The sequence below is a fragment of the Episyrphus balteatus genome, chromosome 4, assembly GCF_945859705.1.
Source record: "Episyrphus balteatus chromosome 4, idEpiBalt1.1, whole genome shotgun sequence".
NCBI classification, from domain to species: Eukaryota; Metazoa; Arthropoda; class Insecta; order Diptera; family Syrphidae; genus Episyrphus; species Episyrphus balteatus.
The window spans coordinates 38,612,600-38,632,948 of record NC_079137.1 but is presented as its reverse complement, the minus strand read 5'-3'; the positions used below and the strand labels follow the sequence as shown (position 1 = coordinate 38,632,948).

At 29.5% G+C, this 20,349-nt stretch overlaps 2 protein-coding genes across 5 annotated transcripts; one reads left to right on the top strand and one right to left on the bottom strand.

Annotated features, from left to right (window-relative positions):
- Positions 1–36: 36 nt before the first annotated feature.
- Positions 37–630, bottom strand: LOC129917821 (uncharacterized). The gene is made up of 3 exons (XM_055997998.1): positions 500–630; positions 266–425; positions 37–193 (listed from the first exon to the last, which is right to left on the bottom strand). The coding sequence occupies exons 1-3, from the start codon at positions 567–569 to the stop codon at positions 187–189; spliced, it is 237 nt and encodes a 78-aa protein (XP_055853973.1). The 5' UTR covers positions 570–630; the 3' UTR covers positions 37–186.
- A 5,596-nt stretch (positions 631–6,226) lies between these two features.
- On the top strand, positions 6,227–16,912 carry LOC129917816 (cytochrome P450 6g1-like). 4 transcript variants are annotated; one of them, XM_055997991.1, is made up of 4 exons: positions 6,227–6,361; positions 15,059–15,544; positions 15,621–16,418; positions 16,480–16,912. In XM_055997991.1, exons 2-4 carry the CDS (start codon positions 15,080–15,082, stop codon positions 16,765–16,767), a joined length of 1,551 nt encoding a protein of 516 aa, XP_055853966.1. In that variant the 5' UTR covers positions 6,227–6,361; positions 15,059–15,079; the 3' UTR covers positions 16,768–16,912. The 4 variants fall into 4 exon arrangements, with proteins under 4 accessions (XP_055853966.1, XP_055853968.1, XP_055853967.1 ...); XM_055997993.1 differs by having other exon boundaries at positions 6,282–6,361; positions 15,062–15,544; XM_055997992.1 differs by lacking the exon at positions 6,227–6,361 and adding an exon at positions 11,760–11,869.
- Positions 16,913–20,349: the final 3,437 nt, after the last annotated feature.

Sequence of the window (20,349 nt, the reverse complement as noted above, 5' to 3'; positions counted from 1 at the left end):
AAGAACACACAAAATTATAGTGACACAATTATTAGGTAAACTTCTTTAACAATTTATTAAGTTTTATTCAATCAAATCGTATTTATATAAATACATCCAATAGAAACATTTTCCAATTTTAGGCTCCCGGATTAGAAATATTTATCTACATAGGAATTTTGGGATCTTTTCAAATGCACACATTTTTTAGCACCTTAAACACAAAAAAAAAAACAACAAGTTAATCAAAATAAATGTTCACTAAATAAACTTAATTATAACTTACTTTTCTTTTTTAAGAGTGTAATCAGATTGACATGTTACTTGAATGCATTCTCCATTGGGAAGCACTTCTTTATAAGATTGACCTTCATTAATTCCTCTAAAATATTTAAGGAAAATCATTTTTCCTTGAGAATTTTCATATCCACATACTGGTTCACTGGCTTGAAATATGCAAATAGGAAAAATTGAAAAAAAAGTTACAAAACTTAACTAAAACCGGATTTAATTAACTTACTTGCTGAACAAGTTTCAAAATAAGTAATCATCATTAGAAAAGCTAATGCAATTGCTAATAGGTACTTCATTTTAATTTTTTTTTTTAGCTGTATCTTGTAGTAAGAAAAACTTTAATTTAACATTGTGAAAGGGAATGACTAGCTTTTATATGAACTTCGTGGCATATCTTTTAATTTTTTTTTTTTTCGAGTCAATATTAAAAATAAACAAAATATATTACCTAGCTAGTCGCACATACTCGAACTTGTGCTTGTGAATCAATTCAATTAAAAATGCTTTGTGTTTTGATTTTATTATTATTTGTTAAACTGAATTTTTAAAAAGATTGCAAGGTCATTTTTAAACATACATTTTTTTTCATTTTGCTATTAAATAAAATTATATTAAATTAAGATGTTCATACTTTTTCTTCATAGCCAGCTCACTCGATAGAGAATTGGGTGAATATCATTACCCTGATTTTTCGCACTAGTGAAATTCACCTTTGGGCCGCCATCTTCGATTTTAGTTCTTAAATACCCCGACTTCTGTGCATCTTAGGTAAAACAAAAAACGTAGACAATTGAATTTTGCGTCTTTTATGTTAAGACCACTTTTACGATATTTTGAATATTAAAAAGGTTACAAGCCAAAAAAGTAAAAAAAAAAACGAAAAAAAAAAGAATTTTTTTATCAAAATTTTGAAAAAATCTTCTTATAAAAAATTGTTCACCTTAAAATTCTCTACAATTCTGGTATACAATTTTTTCTGTATAAATACAAAAGTTTTTAAAACTTTTTTGTTAAAAAAAAAGCTTTTTTGTCTGTGTTTTTTATCTTTCTTACTTTTTTCTTACATTTTTTTTTTTCAACCAAATCTTGAATTTTATATGATAAGTGAGTAATTTTTAGACTTGTTTGGAAATTTTCAGGACTTGCATTTTATTATTTTTCTGTCTCTTCATCTGGTACAAAAGAGGTATTTTTTTAACGATACAAAAGTTGTATACCAGAGTTGTAGAGAATTTTAAGGTGAACAATGTTTTCTCAGAAAGTTTTTTCAAAACATTTTGATAAAAAGTGCTCAGAACTTAAAAATTTTCTTTTTTTTTTACTCTTTTGGCTTTTAACTTTTTTAATTATTCAGAATATCTCGAAAGTGTTTTTAACATAAAAGATCAACTTTCACCTAGGATGAATAGAAATCGAGATATTTAATAAAAACTAAAATCAAAGATGGCGGCCAAAAGGTGAATTTCACGAGTGCGAAAAATCAGTGTAGTGAAATGATATTCAGCCAAGTCTCTATCGAACGAGCATAAAAAATTTGGGGTGGTACAAACTACAGGGACAAATTATAAATGCACTGGACTACTAGGAACAAAAAATATCTTAGCGGAAGGCGTATGTAGTTTATGTGCAGTAAGAATGACACTCACATATCCCTTTTACCCATGGAAAAATAAACACGAAAATATTCCCTAATATTGCTTTCTACATTGAAAGACAGTTTGGTTTTATAAACATTAAAAATTATTTTTATAAATCGAATACAATTCCTTTAAGTTCACATAGAAATCAATCAAAAACACAGAACAAAAAAAAAAAAAAAACATTAGTAAAGATCAACAATGTGTTGTTGGAGAAATGTTCTTTAAATGAGCAAAACAGATGTTTGTTCAATTATTGTGTAATCAATGATAAGCGTAGGTATTGTGTGTGAAAACTTAAGTTTGCTATGGAAAACAATATTTTTTAATTAATTTATCTTCAGTTTTGTTTTATTCTATTGTAATTAAATTGCCGTTTATTTATTTAGTAAGTACGGTCAAAACAAGTTTTGATATCAAAAGACTATTACGAGGAATTTCTTTGCTGGAGAAGAAGAAATTTTTATTTGGTACCTTATCTTCTTTTTCATTAACCGTCCTCCCAATTTTTATATCCTTTGTAATTATTTATATTTTCAAAATTTGAGCAATAATATTTTTATAAACAGGGTGTCCCAAAAAAAATGGTCCAAACGAAATATGCTGTTAACCCTAGTTTACAAATTGGGGTTCGTGCGAACCCCAACGCATTTTTAAATGGTTATAACTTTTTTTTAAATCGTTTTTTCGACCTGGGATGAAAACTCAGTGAACTAAATTCATTTTTGTTTACGTTTTTTGTCTTTTTTCCATAAAACCGGTTTTATATAATTTTCTGGAATTTTTTTCTGAAAAAAAGTCACAAACCAAACTTGGGGTTCATGCGAACCCCAAGACTTTAAATGGACTATTTTAAACAATTTTTATTAGGTATATATTTTGGCAAAACCAAACACGTGTTATCATAAAAAGACACCGCAACTGTCACCTTAATCAATAACAGAAAGAGACAATGCATCAAATTGTTGATAATGAACAATTAGAGGTGCATAAAAGCTTTGGGGTTCTCGCGAACCCCAAGTTTGGTTATTGCATTATTTTGCGTGGCGTAAACTAGGGTTAAGGGTTCTTATAATTTGATAACTTTTATTTTTATTTTCTAAAAAGTTTTCAAAGTTAAATCAGAAACTAAAGATATTGCTATTTAAATTCAACAAAATAGGGTTTTTCATAGCCAAAAAATAAACAAAATTAATCACATTTTTCACTTGAATAACAGATATTTTTTATGTTTGTTTATTTCTATTTGAAAAAACGTCTCTATATTTTTGTTTTTTTTTTTGTTTTCTCTAAAAAAAACCTGTTTTTTTTGGATTCAATTTGCAATACATATCTTTATTTTAAAGTAGTGAAACTTTAAAGAATTTAATACTTTTTAGAAAATATGTATGAAACGAGTATCTATGAAACCACTTAATAAAAGTTTTAAAATGCGTTTTATAAATGCTATGCTAATTCGGTCATTTTTCAAAAACTTTTTGAAAACTGACGCGCGTCAATTTTAAAAACTGACTCACATCAATGTTATAAAAAATACTAATGATTTTATTGTATGTTATTTTGCACAAAAACTACTAAGCCAAGTAAGTGATGGACAGTGGTGTCTTTGTCTTGTTTCGTCGCAATCTAAATGGACGAGTTGATCAATCGATTATGTCAAGTGAGGAATAGCTTATTGAAGAGTTGCTTCTTTTTATATTATAATCACAACAAAAACATTACTGTTAAAAAAAGAGCCAAGTTCTCCTATGTTGAAGTTATGCTAGCACAAAAAGTACTGAAATGTAAAAGTGTACCAAGTTCTAAAGCTTGGCTTTAAATTTGTATAAATAAAATGTCGATTGTTCTCTTGAAAATTTTTTTTTAAATTACCGATTTTTAAAGCTATTTGAAAAATTGCCAAGTAAACAATCAACATTTTATGTATACAAATTTAAAGCCAAGCTTTAGAACTTGGTACACTTTTACATTTCAGTACTTTTTGTGCTAGCATAACTTCAACATAGGAGAACTTGGCTCTTTTTTTAACAGTTATGTTTTTGTTGTGATTTCACTACTTTTTGCAAGGTATTGCTCAGAGAAAATGGGCGGTTACCACGACCCTTGTCCAAAATTGTCAAATTTTAAATTTTTTCTTTTGTATAAACTACCAGGTCTACCATTCTACCAAATTTTAATGTTCTACAAAAGTTAGAAATGCTTTATAATGTTTGATGAAAATTCACCGGAAATAGGCAGTTGCCACGCCCCCCCTGGCTAAAATTCTTAGATTAAAAATTTTTTCCTTTGTATAAACTACCAGCTCTACCATTCTACCAAATTTCAAGATTCTACGATAATCAGAAGTGCTCTATAATATTTGATGAAAATTCAGCGAAAATAGCCGATTGCCACGCCCCCTGGCTGAAATTCTCAAATTTTAAATTTGTCAATTTGTATAAACAACTAGCTCTAACATTCTACCAAATTTCAAGATTCTACGATAATCAGAAGTGCTCTATAATATTTAATGAAAATTCAGCGGAAATAGCCGATTGCCACGCCCCCTGGCTGAAATTCTCAAATTTTAAATTTGTTAATTTGTATAAACAACCAGCTCTAACATTCTACCAAATTTCAAGATTCTACGATAATCAGAAGTGCTCTATAATATTTTATGAAAATTCAGCGGAAATGGGCGGATGCCACGCCCCCTAAATTGAAAATCTCAAGTTTTCGATTTTTTCCTAGTCCTATCACCGTGTAAAATTTCAAGTTTCTACGATATCGGGAAGTTCTCCATAATTTTGATGATCTGTCAGTGAGTCAGTGAATCAGTGAGTCAGTGAGTCAGTTACGGTTTTTGCGATTTTTAAAGCCCTATATCTCAGCAACTACTCATCGTAGGAGCGAGTTTGAAATTTCTAGCATCTTTGGTGTGGAAGTTAGAGGGGGGTCGAAAATGGCCTGAGTTGTTTCCTGTAAATAAGGGTGTAGTGCCAAAGTTGCTAGAGCACTTGGCTGGGCACTACCGTGCCCCTTGATAGAAGAAAATTGCAACTCTTTGGACGTGACAAGCATAACTTTAGGAGTGTTTGTTTTGTAAGATTTAAAATAAAACAAACAGTAGGTAACTTTAAAATTATTATTATATATTTTTATTTGTAAGATAACACTCGCAGTAACACTGCATTAATACAATTAATATTGATAAAATTTGAATGAAACGAAAACAAAAGTGTGATATGGAGAAACCTCAAAGCAATTTAAATTTATTTTACAGGAGTGGCGAAGCACACACACCTCAAGTTGTTTTTTTTTCTTCATTAAAATCTTCAATACTAATTAATAAAGTTGTTATTACGCATCTTTATATTGCTGGGTACAAAACTTCCAGTTAGACGGAGTTGCACTCAGTATCACCTCAATGTTATTTCTGTTTTAGGTAGGAGTTATAGGGCAGTTTAAGTTTCGTAAAAATGACCTATTTTTATACCTACCAAATATTCAGCAAAATTCATCAAAATCGGACGAGCCGTTTGGGTAGAATGCGACCACAAAAACAGTGACACGGTAGTGTTCCACTGGACTCTTTAAATTTGTAAAAAAAAAAAGCAAAAAATCACCCAAAATCGGCTCAAAAGTTTTTTGGGTGATGAACCTTCAAGGATAAACACGGACACTTTTTTTATGAAATGTTATTAGATATGGTATTATTTAGATGACTTGGTCTAGTTTAAGATTGAAACTAGTTTTCTAGTGCTTTTATTTTTTTTTTATTTTAACACACGTGCTGTCTTTAAACAAATAAGTTGAAGTGAATTATTTTGATGATATTTAAAATTTAAGCCTTATTGTTAGTTTAGTTTAATAAACAAATAAACACTCCTTAAGTTATTCAATTCACGTTGAATGAATTGCACTTTTTTTTCTATTAATGTAGGCACTGGTACATGTACTTGCATATAAGCAGTGCCGGATTAAATCATACTCAACCGATCGAAAGTTGCACTATTTCAAAAGGTGTAAACGATTTTAATGCAGCTCTTGTTTACAATGCATTTAAAGTTAAAAAATTGCGTAGATAAATCAATTTGAAATGAAAATTTTCATAACAATGAAATGAGTTAAGCAATCTAGCAAAAAAGTATCAGTCGCCGTACCTATTTTCGAAATGAAAACTTTTGCAGGGGAAATTTGGGAAAAGGCGCCAAATAGCCTTGTTCCAGCACTGCTAATTGAGGACCCGGAATATATAGAATTTGATTGATAGGAGTACCTATAAATAATTATTTTTACAATTGTAAAATTATTTGCCGATAATGATAACAGTTGAATAATAAATATTTAGATTTGCGATAATTTATACCGACACAAAAATCTATAAAAGAAGCTATACAAAATAGCTATGGCCTAGTTTTGAATTCACGATCGCATCAATAAGTTGAATAAGTGCATTCGCTACAAATACAGTAAGTGTTTCGAGTGATTCTTTCTCAATTGAATATAAAAGTAATAAGATTCTGAAAAATTATTGTTTCAAAAAGTGAACTTTTGAAAAATATGGTTTTTGAACACTTTTATGTCGTTTTCGATTGGCTCTCCGGAAGCGTCCGGAATCATTCAGAAGCCTTCTGAAAGTGTTTTATTCACACGAATATGACAGCCAAAACGCTTCTCAGAAGAGAAATTCTCTCCTCGATTTAAAATCGGAATACACTCAAAAAGCACTAACACATGAATATTTGAAAGTCAAATTAATCACTCAATCAATGTTTTTTTTTTATTTTTTGAAATAAATTATTGTTTTCCGAAATAAATTTTTTAATTAATTTTCAAATTTACTTAAAATATTTTGGAAGCCAACTTCACCATTAATTTCTTCAGCAATAACATTTTTGAACAATTTTAAAGATTTTTTTTGAAAGAAAAATAAATTAATATGAATATTTGACATTTGAAATTTCAAAGAAAAATACACAAACACAAAAAAAAAATGAATTGAGTGGAAGCGATTTAAACTGTTTTATTGGATTTCAGAATGAGTGAATCCTTGAGTGTTTCCAATCGAAAACGACATTAATCTTAAATCAAATCTTGTTCCTTATTTTTCTAATATCCCTGCATCGAACTTCAAAATTCGTGAAACGATGCTCTTTTTGTATTAAAATAATGCGAAAATGATGAAATAATGATGAAAATGTCTAATGTCGATTGCAAATTTATAATTCTTAATCTTAATAATCAATAAACTCTTCATAAAAATATATGAACAAATATCTAGATTATATGCACAAGCGGGAAATTATAACGGTCTAATCTAAATAATATGCCGGCTAGTTGCAGAAACAATCTTTAATCTAATATTTCAAAGATTAAGATCTCATACGACACTTTATTGCTGTTATCATTAAATCATTAAATTGTTATTAATAACTCTCAGTGGCGTACAGGGTTCGGAATCGAGTGTTCGTAAAGAGTTATTAAAATATTTTACTGAGAAATATTAAATAAAATCAATAGAAAAAATATTTTGTTAATACATGATAAAATAAAGTTTTTACCTTGATGAAAGGCTATGAATTAGGTTTTAAATAAAACAAAAGCCTAAGTGTAAAATTTTTACTATTAAGGTACAAATAAGAGATAATGTGGATAGAAAAATGAAGTTTTTGTTTAACTGTAAGGAAAAGGATACATAAAGTAAAAATATTAAAAAGTACACGAAAAAAAAAAACAATATCAATTTTAAATACCTATCAGCAAAAAATGCGCTACAAAATGTGTTTAATCAAAACAATATTTTTATTAGAAAGGATGATATTTAAATATCACATTTTTGAAATTTTGTTTGATATTTTATTATCAATTTTTCATAAATCAATTTCTAATTCCAAATTATTGAAAAATATTAAATAAAAAACTCTTAATGTGCACTAATTTAAAGGCGCTTTGTGTTTTTTCGAAGTAAAATGAACGATTTACTGAAAAAATTTGATCGGCAATAAGATTTTATTCACATAGCTAGTTTGGGAGAAAATAACAAAACAATTATATCACCTATAATAGAAAAAATAATATCACCACTATTTCATACAGAATATTCACTTTCAGTAATGTTTTGAAAAAAGAAAGAAAATACCTACTTAAAATAATAAAAATAATAAAAAAGAAAAGAAAGAAATATCATTATAATAAACTAAAACGTAAAATCTATAGTCAACATTGATATTTTATTTGTCAAAGTGAAATTTTCATTACCCAACTAAAATTAAAAAATGTCAAATTGATATATGTAATAATCATATCAAAGTTGATATTTTAATTGTTGGACGACTTTTGTCACTCAAAAATGTTAATTTTATAGCTGTTATTATAAAAAAAAATTTTTTTCGGTGTACTAGATGAAATGAAAAATCATTTTTCTTAATTTTTAAAGTTGAATGATTTATCCAAGTACTCACTTTCTTCATTCAATGGCATTAGTTAATTTTTTTTTAAATAAATGAACCAAACAAAAACAACAACACTGTAGATTTTTTCTTTTTCAACAAAGAGACCCTTTGAACTGTGGTGAATTTTACAATTAATTAAATAAACACCTCACAACACCGATGTTAAGAATTGCGTCTAAGCTTTCGCTTTTTAATTGAAGTGATAACCAAGATTAAAGTGCAGATTTTCGCAATCACTGATCTCCCTTTCGGTCACTGTGGTGTATGTGGAACTTTTCATATTTAACATTATTTAAGTTTTTTTTTTAATTTTTTTTATATACAGGGTGTAAAAAAGTAATAGTTCAAACAAAATATGCTGATAGGCCTACTTAAGGGCTCTCAGAATTCGGTAACTTGTTCATCCCAAATCCTTACGGTTTTCGATTTAATGTAATTCTTGTGAAATTTCGAAAAATCAGTACTTTGCAACAGTGTTTTGCTTCCTGTGCCCACTATTGATTTTTGTTTTATCAAATTCTCTTACAAAATTTTTGCCAAATAATTAGGAACAATTTATTAATCAAAATATTTTTTATTCTATACGCCATTTCGCTGCAAATTAACTAACAGTTTCAAGTTTTATAAAAAATCAATTTCTAAATTTTATTTGAGAGCAATACCGCAAAAAAATTTGTACGGTGTGCAGATGGTTTATTATTTTAAAAAGTTGTTCTGTTATTGTAGTTTTTAAAAGAAGTATAAAAGTTTCCAAAGTTGCAGTTAGATCGCTAAATATTACAATTTGAATTCAACAAAACAGGGTTTTTTCAGAGAAAAAATTACTTTTGGGACACCCTGTATATCAACATAGAACAGATAAACTTGATTGGAAAGTAATAAGGTGAATTTGATTTGCAAAGTAGGCCATTTAGTTTCTTGTATACCTACAATTTTTTTCAAAACTAAAACTCGTATGCCATAAAAACAAAATTTTATGAAAATTCACAAACTCGTTCTACATTTATTTCAAAACGAATCGAGCCAAACCATCCCGATTCCGCACACTTAAAAAGAAAGTGTTATGTTTATGACAACTTAAGCCAATGATTCAGTTTATTTTTTGTTTTGATGACAAATTGAACGTTAATACTTAAGTTCTTAGACGTTTTACACGAATCATTGGCATTTTGGGACCAATTACAGATTTTACTGTCTCTTCAAAAAAAAAACACCCTTTCACCTAGATATTTTTTATGAAAACTCTTTATTCTTGCTTTCTATCTCAAATTCAAAAGTTTTACCAAATTTCATTAGGGTGGCCCATCATTTTTGCTTTCACTAAAAAAAAACCCTTTTGATCATGATATTCTTATAGGCACTTTAGGTTCTTGTTTCTAATCTCAAAAGTAAGTTTATTGGTGAATTTCAATATGGTAACACTATTATTACTCACTTTTTCGAATACACCCATATTTTCCTTACACCTAAAAAAACACCCTTTCACATGAAAAAAATGTATAGATTTATTTTATTAGTAATTCCCATAGGAAAGACAACATTTTGAGTAAATTTCGTAAGGGTACCTTTTATAGTATTAATTTTATCGGACTTATCGTGGATTTTCCCTATTTCCCAAAAAAAAAAACACCCTTTCGCCTAAAATATTTGTATATACTGCTTGAGTTCTTGGTGTCTGTTATAAATAAAACATTTTTACCAATTTTCATTGGTGTAATAATTTATTCACAGTGGTACTTATTCCGAATTTCATCATTTCTTAAAAAAAAACACCCTTTAACTCAATAAATGATTTTACAGACTCTGTTGATTCCTAGTTCTTATAATTAACATAACTTCTTCACCAAGTTTAAAAAATTAACAAAATGTATGCCAGCTGCTATGATACCATTCTCACACACAACTCAACCCATCAAAAAAACACCCTTTCAGCTAAAATATTTTTAAAAACTTTATGAATCCTTTGTCCCTGCTTTATCTAAAACCTTCATCCCGAATTTCATCAGTCTAGCATGTTTTTCACATGGGTTTTGGTTATATTTTACCTGTACCCTTGTTTTTAATCGGCAATAACTTTTCTTAGAGCAATGGTTTTGACTTTATTTTCATGTCATTAGATTCAGCATCAAAAAATACCTTTAAAACATGTGTCATTATGATGATATTCCACAAACAATTTTATTGACTTTATTTTTGGCCTTCACATCCTCCCTCTTGTCCGCGAAAAAACACCCTTCTAACCAACTTTTTTTTATAGACTTTTTTATCCTTGGATCTTATATCCTAAAAGCAAAACTTTTTGCCAAGTTTCATGAGTGTAAAAATTTTTCTAATTATGTAGGTACTATTTTACCTGTACTATATTGTCAAATATGAAAATGATGTATACCTACAAAATTAAAGTTCTAAGATCTGAATGCTTAAACAACATGTTTATTACTTCAAAAAACAAAAACACGTTTCTAAAACTCTGAACTAAAATATGGACTAGACTCGTATCTAGTTTATAGAATCACTGCACGTTTAGGCTAATTGCACACTAGAAAGTTAAATAGATACTTACTAAATAATCTTGCACTTATGAGATTTTTATTTATTTAGTAATTGAATCTGTAAACTTGATAACAATAACAAAATGCAATTGTTACATAGTCATATTAAAATTTGCTTTTGCCTATTTATACATCAAAATTTTGTATCATAGTTCAAATTCAAAGACGATGCGTTCATGCAACTTAACAAGTATATTGTTTAAGAAAACAAAACGCCTCTAACGAGTCGAACAAGTTACTTGCTTGTATATGGTTTCTCTATAAACAAGACAGGGTATTTCTATCTATTTTAGTAAATTCTATAATGTTTTTATAATTAAGCTCTTCTTCTATTTTGAAATTCAAAAACATGAGTTTTGAGAGGAATATTATTAAATTTATGTTTAAGTTTAACAAATTTAATACGTTATTCAAATTAAGTTTTAACATAAGTTGTAGCTAAACGAAACCCGAAATTGGCGATGAATGAATTAAAGACACCAATACAAGACCAAGAAGTCGTGCACGCTTAAAAGTTTCTTTAGACTTCTGCGCATATAAAAAGAATAGTTCCAAACAATTTTAAGAATTTTTAATTTTTTTAATTTTAAGTATTTAAAGAGCTTAATTGTACTTTTTCATTAAATTTTACACACTTTATTCTATATAAAACAGTCTGTACGATTTGTTTGAACATCAACTCAATTATAAATTAATGATGCCCCCAAGACAGATAGATTACTAGGAGATGGTATAATAACTACCTATTCTGATTGATGAAGGCAGACGACATACAGTACAAACTTCTTGAAATAATAATAGTTATAATACACGCACAGGTTTTAGTTTTGCTTGCAAAAATATAAAACCGGGTTATAAGATTCAAGATTTCATAAAGATTAGTCGTATATTTAACTTTATTGAAAGCAGTTCAATTTTTGAGCTGATGAAAAGAATTTCAAATATTCAAGAACCCAAGAATAATTCCAGAAAAGTAAGAAAAGTTTTGTCCACTTTAAAAAGTTATTTTAAGAAATCATTTTCATTTTTGTGATTTAAGTGACCGAGTTTTTTTTGTAATGTTGTACGCGAGGTGTTATTAATAGAAAATATGGTATTTGACTTAAGATGTTGAAGGAAATTATAAGTTCTTGTAGAGAGGCAAAAACAAAGTATCGTTTACTCAAAAAAAATTTAAAAAGAATGGATTATTGTTTTCAGTTCGCGTTTTCAAAATGTATGATTAACTCTTGAAAGAATTTTAAACTGCGATCAAAGAAACATACATGTTTTTAAAGATTTTGTTTTGGTCGAATATTGTGATTATTTTTCGTGTTTAATCAATTTTAAAGAAAAACGGCGAATTTTACCTAAAAAAACAAAGTCTGTACAATCACACTGTAAACGCATTATTATCTTCAACTTTGATGAAAAGAAATTATACTTAGAACATGATTCAAATTTTAAACATAGATCCGTTTTTTTTTTTTTTAATTCTGATCTCTCAAACAACTAATTCAATTTCAATTAAATTTTTAATAAAAAGTTTTTTTTATAAACCAAAAAATTAAAATAAAGTTTTAATATAAACCAAAAATAATTTTTTGGATTTTGAAATTTTTTTCGAAAAAAGGAGATTTATTCTTAAAATTTTGGTTTCATTTATTGAAAATTATTTGCTACAATATGGCATACCTTCTATATTTAAAAAAAATCTTAAAATGTATTTTAAAAAATTAGCCTTGGGAGATTGTTATCTCGAGTTCATTTTTTGAATAGCTTCATTGATAAAGTTTTATTTATCATCAATTATTTGAAAATTCCTAGTTGATGAAACCTTTGGACTAATTTCACTTGGAATTTAACAATTTTTTATCTGAATATCAATATTTCTGGAAAAAATAATCACCAGTCTACTACTTTTGTGGAAAATCCATTCCCTTAAAGTGAAGGTTGATGTATTGCCAAATAGATATTTTGGAAGAAATAATATTTCCGCAATTTAATTTCTTTTAGTATGAATGAATACACTTTTCGAAAAAAAAATCTAAATCCTTTGTGCTGTTAAAAAAAAAATTGTATCAACAATTAAAAACAAACAAAAAATGAAATAAAGTTTGTATAGGATTTTATAGCAATTTTATTTATAAAGTATTTTTTTATAAAATCGTAATTTTTTTTTATTAAAGCTATATTCTATATAGATGCTTTTTTATATAAAAAATTCGTTGAAATCGATAAAAATTTTTGGGTAGAAATTCAGAAATTCGAAAAAAAAACGGTTCTATGGAAGGAATAATTAATATCGATTTTGGATATGAAAAAATCTATCACAAAAAACCTTAAAAACTAAAATTTTTTTTTACAAAATCGTAATAATAATTTGCTACAAAATTAACCTTTTCCAAAATTGGTATCTGACAAGTATCGTTATTTTTGGTAAAAAAGATCACAACAAAAACATTACTGTTAAAAAAAGAGCCAAGTTCTCCTATGTTGAAGTTATGCTGGTACAAAAAGTACTGAAATGTAAAAGTGTACCAAGTTCTAAAGCTTGGCTTTAAATTTGTATAGTTAAAAGTTGATTGTTCTCTTGACAATTTTTCTTTAAATTACCGATTTTTAAAGCTATTTGAAAAATTGCCAAGCAAACAATCAACATTTTATTCTTACAAATTTAAAGCCAAGCTTTAGAACTTGGTACACTTTTACATTTCAGTACTTTTTGTACCAGCATAACTTCAACATAGGAGAACTTGGCTCTTTTTTTAACAGTAATGTTTTTGTTGTGATTTCACTCCTTTTTGCAAGGTATTGCTGTAGAACTTAAAATCTCTTTAATTGATGAACACTCAGAAAAAATGGGCGGTTACCACGCCCCTTGTCTAAAATTCTCAAATTTGAAATTTTTTCTTTTGTTTAAACTACTACTAGGTCTACCATTCTACCAAATTTTAAGTTTCTACGACAGTTAAAAATGCTCTAAAATATTTGATAAAAATTCAGCAGAAATGGGCGGTTGCCACGCCCCTTATCCAAAATTCTCAAATTTTAAATTTTTCCCTTGGTATAACTTACTAGCTTTACCATTCTACCAAGTTTCAAGATTCTACGATAGTTAGAAGTGCTCTAAAAAATTTGATAAAATTTAGTGAAAATGGGCGGTTACCACGCCCCCTGGTTAAAATTCTCAAATTTTAAATTTTTCCCTTTGTATAAACTACCAGCTCTATCAATCTACCAAGTTTCAAGATTCTACAATAGTTAGAAGTGCTCTAAAATATTTAATGACAATTCAGCGAAAATGGGCGGTTACCAAGCCCCCTGAATTGAAAATCTCAAATTTTCGATTTTTTCCTTTGTACCTATGCACCTCAACCCCCATCACTGTGCCAAATTACAAGTCTCTAAGATATCGGGAAGTTCTCCATAATTTTGATGATCTGTCAGTGAGTGAATAAGTCAGTCAGTCAGTCAGTCAGTCAGTCAGTTACGGTTTTTGAGATTTTCGAAGCCCTATATCTCAGAAACTACTCACCCTAGGTAGCTGAAATTTTGTAAGGAGTTTGTTTTCGACTAGTTCAACAAATGGAGCGAGTTTGAAATTTCTGACATATTTGGTATAGAAGTTGGAGGGGGGTCGAAAATGGCCTGAGTTGTTTCCTGTAAATAAGGGTGTAGTGCCAAAGTTGCTAGAGAACTTGGCTGGGCACTACCGTGCCCCTTGATAATTCCAAAAACTCATCTGTAGAGTCTCCAAAAAAACTCTAAATAATCAAGTTTGAAGTGATTCGACCCATGCGTTTAGCCTGTTGCTCCTTCACAGATCGACAGACTCCTGACTGATAGACGGACTTGCGGAACCCATTCTGTATCATTGTATAATACCTACATATATCGTGTTTGATAGTTCTCTCAACTTTGATTTTTTTTTGATTAAGATGAAACAAATTTAGAATAATTTAAAGAAAACTGTTTACAACATTGCGCATACACCACAGTGACCCATACAATCGTTTAATTTTCCATTTCAATGACCTGCTTCGCCAAAAATTATCAAGAAACGCACGCAATATTGTGTTTTTATTTAAGTAAAAAGTAAATTCGTTTATCCTACATTTTCTAAAAATAAAAAATTGAATTATAATTTTCTTTTTTTTTTTACTTATGTTGTTTTTTACAGTAGCCATCGATAATAATCAACATGGCGCTTTCCGAATGGCTCCTGATTCTATCCGGTGTTTTAACAATCCTCTATTTCTGGATATCCCATCATTTTTCGTATTGGCGAAGAAAAAATGTTCCCTACATTGACCCCAGTTACATTTTCGGCAACCTCAAGGATATGGTTCTTATGAAGAGCTGTGCTGCCGATCACATGATAACGCTATACAGCCACAAGAAAGCACAAAATGAACCCGTTGTAGGATTTTATATCTTCAACAAACCAGCCTTACTTATTCGTGATTTGGATCTAATTAAAAGTGTTTTGATCAAAGATTTTAATAAATTCTCTGATCGTTTTACAACTTGTGATCCACATAGCGATGCTTTGGGATCGTTTAATTTGTTTTTCATTAAAAATCCCTACTGGAAGGAAATGAGAAGTAAGCTGTCACCAGTGTTTACAAGTGGCAAAATTAAACAAATGTTTCCACTAGTTGAAGAGGTATTGTTTTTTTTTTTTCTAAATGATTCTTTTATGAAAAGTCTTAAACCAATTTATTTTTTTATATTCAAAAAAGATTGGTGTTGAATTGGACAAATACCTTTGCAACTTGGCCCTTGATTCTAATACCAATGTTACCGAAGTCAAAGATATCTGCGGTCTCTATACCACCGATGTTATAGCATCAGTCGCATTTGGAGTTCAGGCTAACAGTCTTAAAAATCCAAATGCTGAATTCCGAAGAAATGGTAAAGCTTTATTCAAATTTACACCCTGGAGGGCCTTTGAGTTTACAGTAATTTTCTTCTTGCCGCAATTTGTAAAAATCTTCGGTTGTAAGATGTTTTCTAAAGAAGCAGCTCAGTTCCTTCGAGGAACAATTAACTACATAATGGCAGAAAGGACAAAAAGTGGACTTATTCGAAATGATCTTATCGATACTTTGGTGGCATTTAAAAAAGCCGCTGAAGCTGATAAGGACAAACAACACATTGCCCAGAATACTGATATGTTAGTAGCACAAGCAGCTGTCTTCTTTACTGCTGGCTTTGAAACAACTTCTTCATCAATGTCATTCGGTTTGTATGAACTCTCCAAGAAGCCTGAATTACAGAAACGTTTGCGTCAGGAAATCAAAGATGCTTTGGTAAAATGTAATGGAAAAATCAACTACGATATGATCCTTGAGATGGAGTACTTGAATATGGTTCTGCAGGAGGTTTTAAGATTATATCCACCACTTCCGTTCTTAGATCGACAATGTACATTGGCTGAGGGCGAAAAGGAATACTCCATGAAGCCATTAAGTGATTTTGGTATTCCAAATGGAATGCCAGTATATATTCCGGTCTATGCTATTCAAAGAGATCCAAAGGTAAGACGAAATTCCTTAATTCAAAAATTTTAAAAAATAAAGTTTTGTGTTTTTCTTTTAGTTTTTCCCAAATCCCGATGAATTTGATCCAGAAAGATTTTCAGCAGCAAACAAAGCTAATTTCCCACAGTTAGCGTACATGCCTTTCGGAACTGGACCACATAATTGTATTGGAGAACGATTTGGCATTTTGCAGGCAAAATTGGGACTAATAAATTTCTTAAGAAATCACTCAGTTACGACCTGTGAAAAGACTCACAAAAAAATGATACTCGATCCAAATGCTTTGATTATACAATCGAAGGGTGGAATTTATTTAAAAATTGTACGTGATCCACTTTTAGCTTAGAATTAATATAAAATTAAATATTAAAGTAAGAGTTTTATTTTTTGTTATTAAAAAACAAAAATGTCTTGCTGTTAAAAAGGGATGCTCAACATAAGATACTTTTAAGGAAAAAATATTAATTGACAATAAAAAAAATTACAACATATTGTATTGATTTTTTAAAATTCAAAAGTTTATCTTATATACAGGGTGTCCCAAAAGTAATGGTTAAAACAAAAAATATGCTGATAGGCTTAAGGCATGCATGTCAAACTGGCGCACAGTGGACCCATATGGCCTTAGGCGTCTCAAAAATCTGTAACTTTGTTGTCTTTTGAGATAATTGCTTCAAATTTGGAATATAATGCCTTTGATATATAACGAATCATTCAACTTACTTTTTTTTAAATTAAAATTGTTTTTAAGCTTTTAAAAATTTGTCAAAGTTCAAAAAGTACGATTTTCGCTTGATTTGGGTATTTAAAAATGTCTGTAACTTTTTTGTCTCCTGAAATAATTAAACCAAATTTAGAACATATTATCTTTAATGTATCAAAAATCATTGAGCGTAGTTTTTTTTAAATGCAAATTATTTTTGAGCTTTGAAAAGCTAGGCAAAGTTCAAAAAGTACAATTTTGGCTCGACTATGGCGTTCCAAAAATCTGTCATTTCTTCGAGTCTGAAAATAATTAACTCAAATTAGGAATATATTACCTGAAATGTTTAATAAATTATTTGACACACTGTTTTTTAGCTAATATTTTTATTTAAGTATTAAACGTTTATTCAAAGCTAAAAAAAATACGATTTTGACAAGGCTAGAACGTCTCAAAAATCTGTAACTTTTGTATCTTAAAAGATTATTTTCTCAAATTTTGCAAAAAAAGATAAAACTGGTTTCTTAATTTTATAAAGGCCTTCCTTTCGTGTCTTAAAATTACTTAATTATTTTTATGAGTATAAAATGAAGAAAAAATACATTTTAATGTAGTTTGTTTGTGTTACGTTCAGTGGCGTATCCAGAAAAAAATTTGGAGGGGGCTGGAAAATTTTTCAAAAATTTTTTAGAGGGGTACGAAAAATTTGTCTCTCTAATTTATTCATCTTTGATCGGGAGTGAAGCGCAGTGCTGCGGTACTGAAAGTAGTATAGTAGCATTTAACTGCTCTTGACGTAGACAGCTTCGTACTACTGTCTCCTATTTTCAAAGTTCTTGTGTCTCAAACATTTTACACAAACAGCAAGAAGTTGAGTCAAATTTAAAAAAAACACTTTATTTTGTTTGAACTTTGTCATGTGCTGTGTTTACAGATTTATTCCTTTCACGGTGTAGTTTTTGAGCTATACTCATCACCATTTTCGATATGTTCCGCAATTCGACCGCAAGTTATTTGAAATCACTTTTCAATTTCACGTGAAATAAAATATCATATTCTTCATTTCGATCGATTTCGAAAACTTCGAAATTGCTTCGAACTGTCAAAACTGAAGGATCATCCATTTTTATTTTGTTTCTGAAGTTAAATTATTACTACTGGTTGCAATTTTATCGGCAATTTTAATGGAAAAAAAGAAGAATTCAAAAGAAAAAAAATAAGAAGACACACATAAGTTTTGATAATATTTTGTCCAAAAATTACAGTACGTATTATACTAAAGAAGAGATCTGATGTATTCCGAATTGGACTTAAATTCGAAAAAAAACTACCCCAACCCCCAACTTCAGCTAAGGCTCTTACTCAAACAAACACAAATAGCAGTTTCAGAGTTTGGAGGGGGCTCGAGCATCTGAGCTGCCTCTAAATCTATAAGATTTACGAACAAGTTTCAGTCAAGCATATTCATTACTATGAAATTAGGTAAAAAATAACATGATCTTGAACGCTTGGGGGGGCTTGAGCCCCCTGAGCCCCCCCTTCAATACGCCACTGGTTACGTTATTTGAAATTAAAGCTTTTTTATTGAAAAATTATAAGAAAAATATTGATTATATAGTCTAAGAGCCGGCAGCATATTTTGGCAGTTTTGATATAACCGAAATTCGAGTGTGCACATATCTAGATATGCACCACAGTATATCAACGGAACAAGTCTGGCAGTGATCTTTTTCAGCTTTCCCTTGCCAGACGCATCCAAAGTGCAGCAAGAAATCAATTTTTGGCGTTTTGGTATAACCGAATAAATGATACACCAAAAAATCATAAAAAATCCCCTGATTTCGAATCTGTGGGTACCGCAAGTTTCTTTTTCAGCTTTCCCCCCGCCAGACCGCTTTAAAGCATTTTTAAGTGCATTTTTCTAATAAAAAACCTAATTACTTATTTTCTGTTAGGTATAACCGTATGATGGTAACAAATTAATATTCTATGTCTATTCCAGGTCTAGAAAATATAATTTTTAGCCAGCTATTTTTCAGCCTTCCCTCTGCCAGACGCATCCAAAATGCAGTCAAAAATCAACTTTTGGCGTTTTCCTAGGTATTAACTGAATAAATGATACACGAAAAAATCATAAAAAATCCCCTGATTTCAAAAATGTGGGTACCAGAAGCTTTGTTTCAGCTTTCGGCCCGCCAGACCGCTTTGAAGCATTTTGAAATGCATTTTTCTAATAAAAAACCTAATAGCTTATTTTCTGTTGGGTATAACCGTATGATGGTAACAAATTAAAATTCTATGTCTATTCCTGGTTTAGAAAATATAAGTTTAAGCCAGATATTTTTCAGCCTTCCCTCTGCCAGACGCCCTTAAAGGTTTCCCAAACAGGTTTTTCCATAGAAAAAACACCTAGTTTCTGTTTTTTTCTTATAAAATTGAAATAATATTTTTTGTTTAGAGTACCTAACCATATGATGGCCAAATATTAACTTTCTCTGCCTTTTCCTGATTTAGAAAATGTAAGTTTAAGCCAGTTTTGTTTCAGCCTACCCTCTGCCAGACGCCCTAAAAGGTATCTCAATAGTACGGGAAAGTTACATTTTGCTATATGGGGCATGGGGGTGTGGGAAAAAATCCGAAATGCATTTTGTCCTCAGGGATTAAAAGAGCATAAACCCAGGGATCAAAAGAGTCTAAAACCACATTTTGTACAACCGCACCAAGAATCATTTTGTTTGTCCCTATACAAAAAATTGCAATTTTTTGAAGTTTTTTGCCTACAGATCGAAAACGGTGTGTCAAATCGAAAAACCAATATTGTAACAAATGAAGGTAATTAAAAGATCTACAACTTTTACAACGAACAAATTTTTTAAAAAACGCTCAAGTAAAAGAGATATGACAAAAATAAGAAAATCACTTTTTGACGTGTTTAAAAAAAAAACACCCTAACTTTTAAACCAAAGGGATAATCGAAAAATGTTATTTAACATATATTGTAGAAAATTAAATTATTTCAAGTTTGTCATACCTACATTGTTTTTTCTGTAGGTTCAAAAATACGCGAGTTATGTGAAAACTAAAATTTGTATTAAAAAAAATGGCGGCCAAATGACTCTTGGTGCGATTGAACAAAATTTGGTTTACGACTCGTGTCTTTATGCCTTTCGAGCCCTGAAGTCAAAATGCATTTTGGATTTTTTCCCAACCCCCATGACCCATATA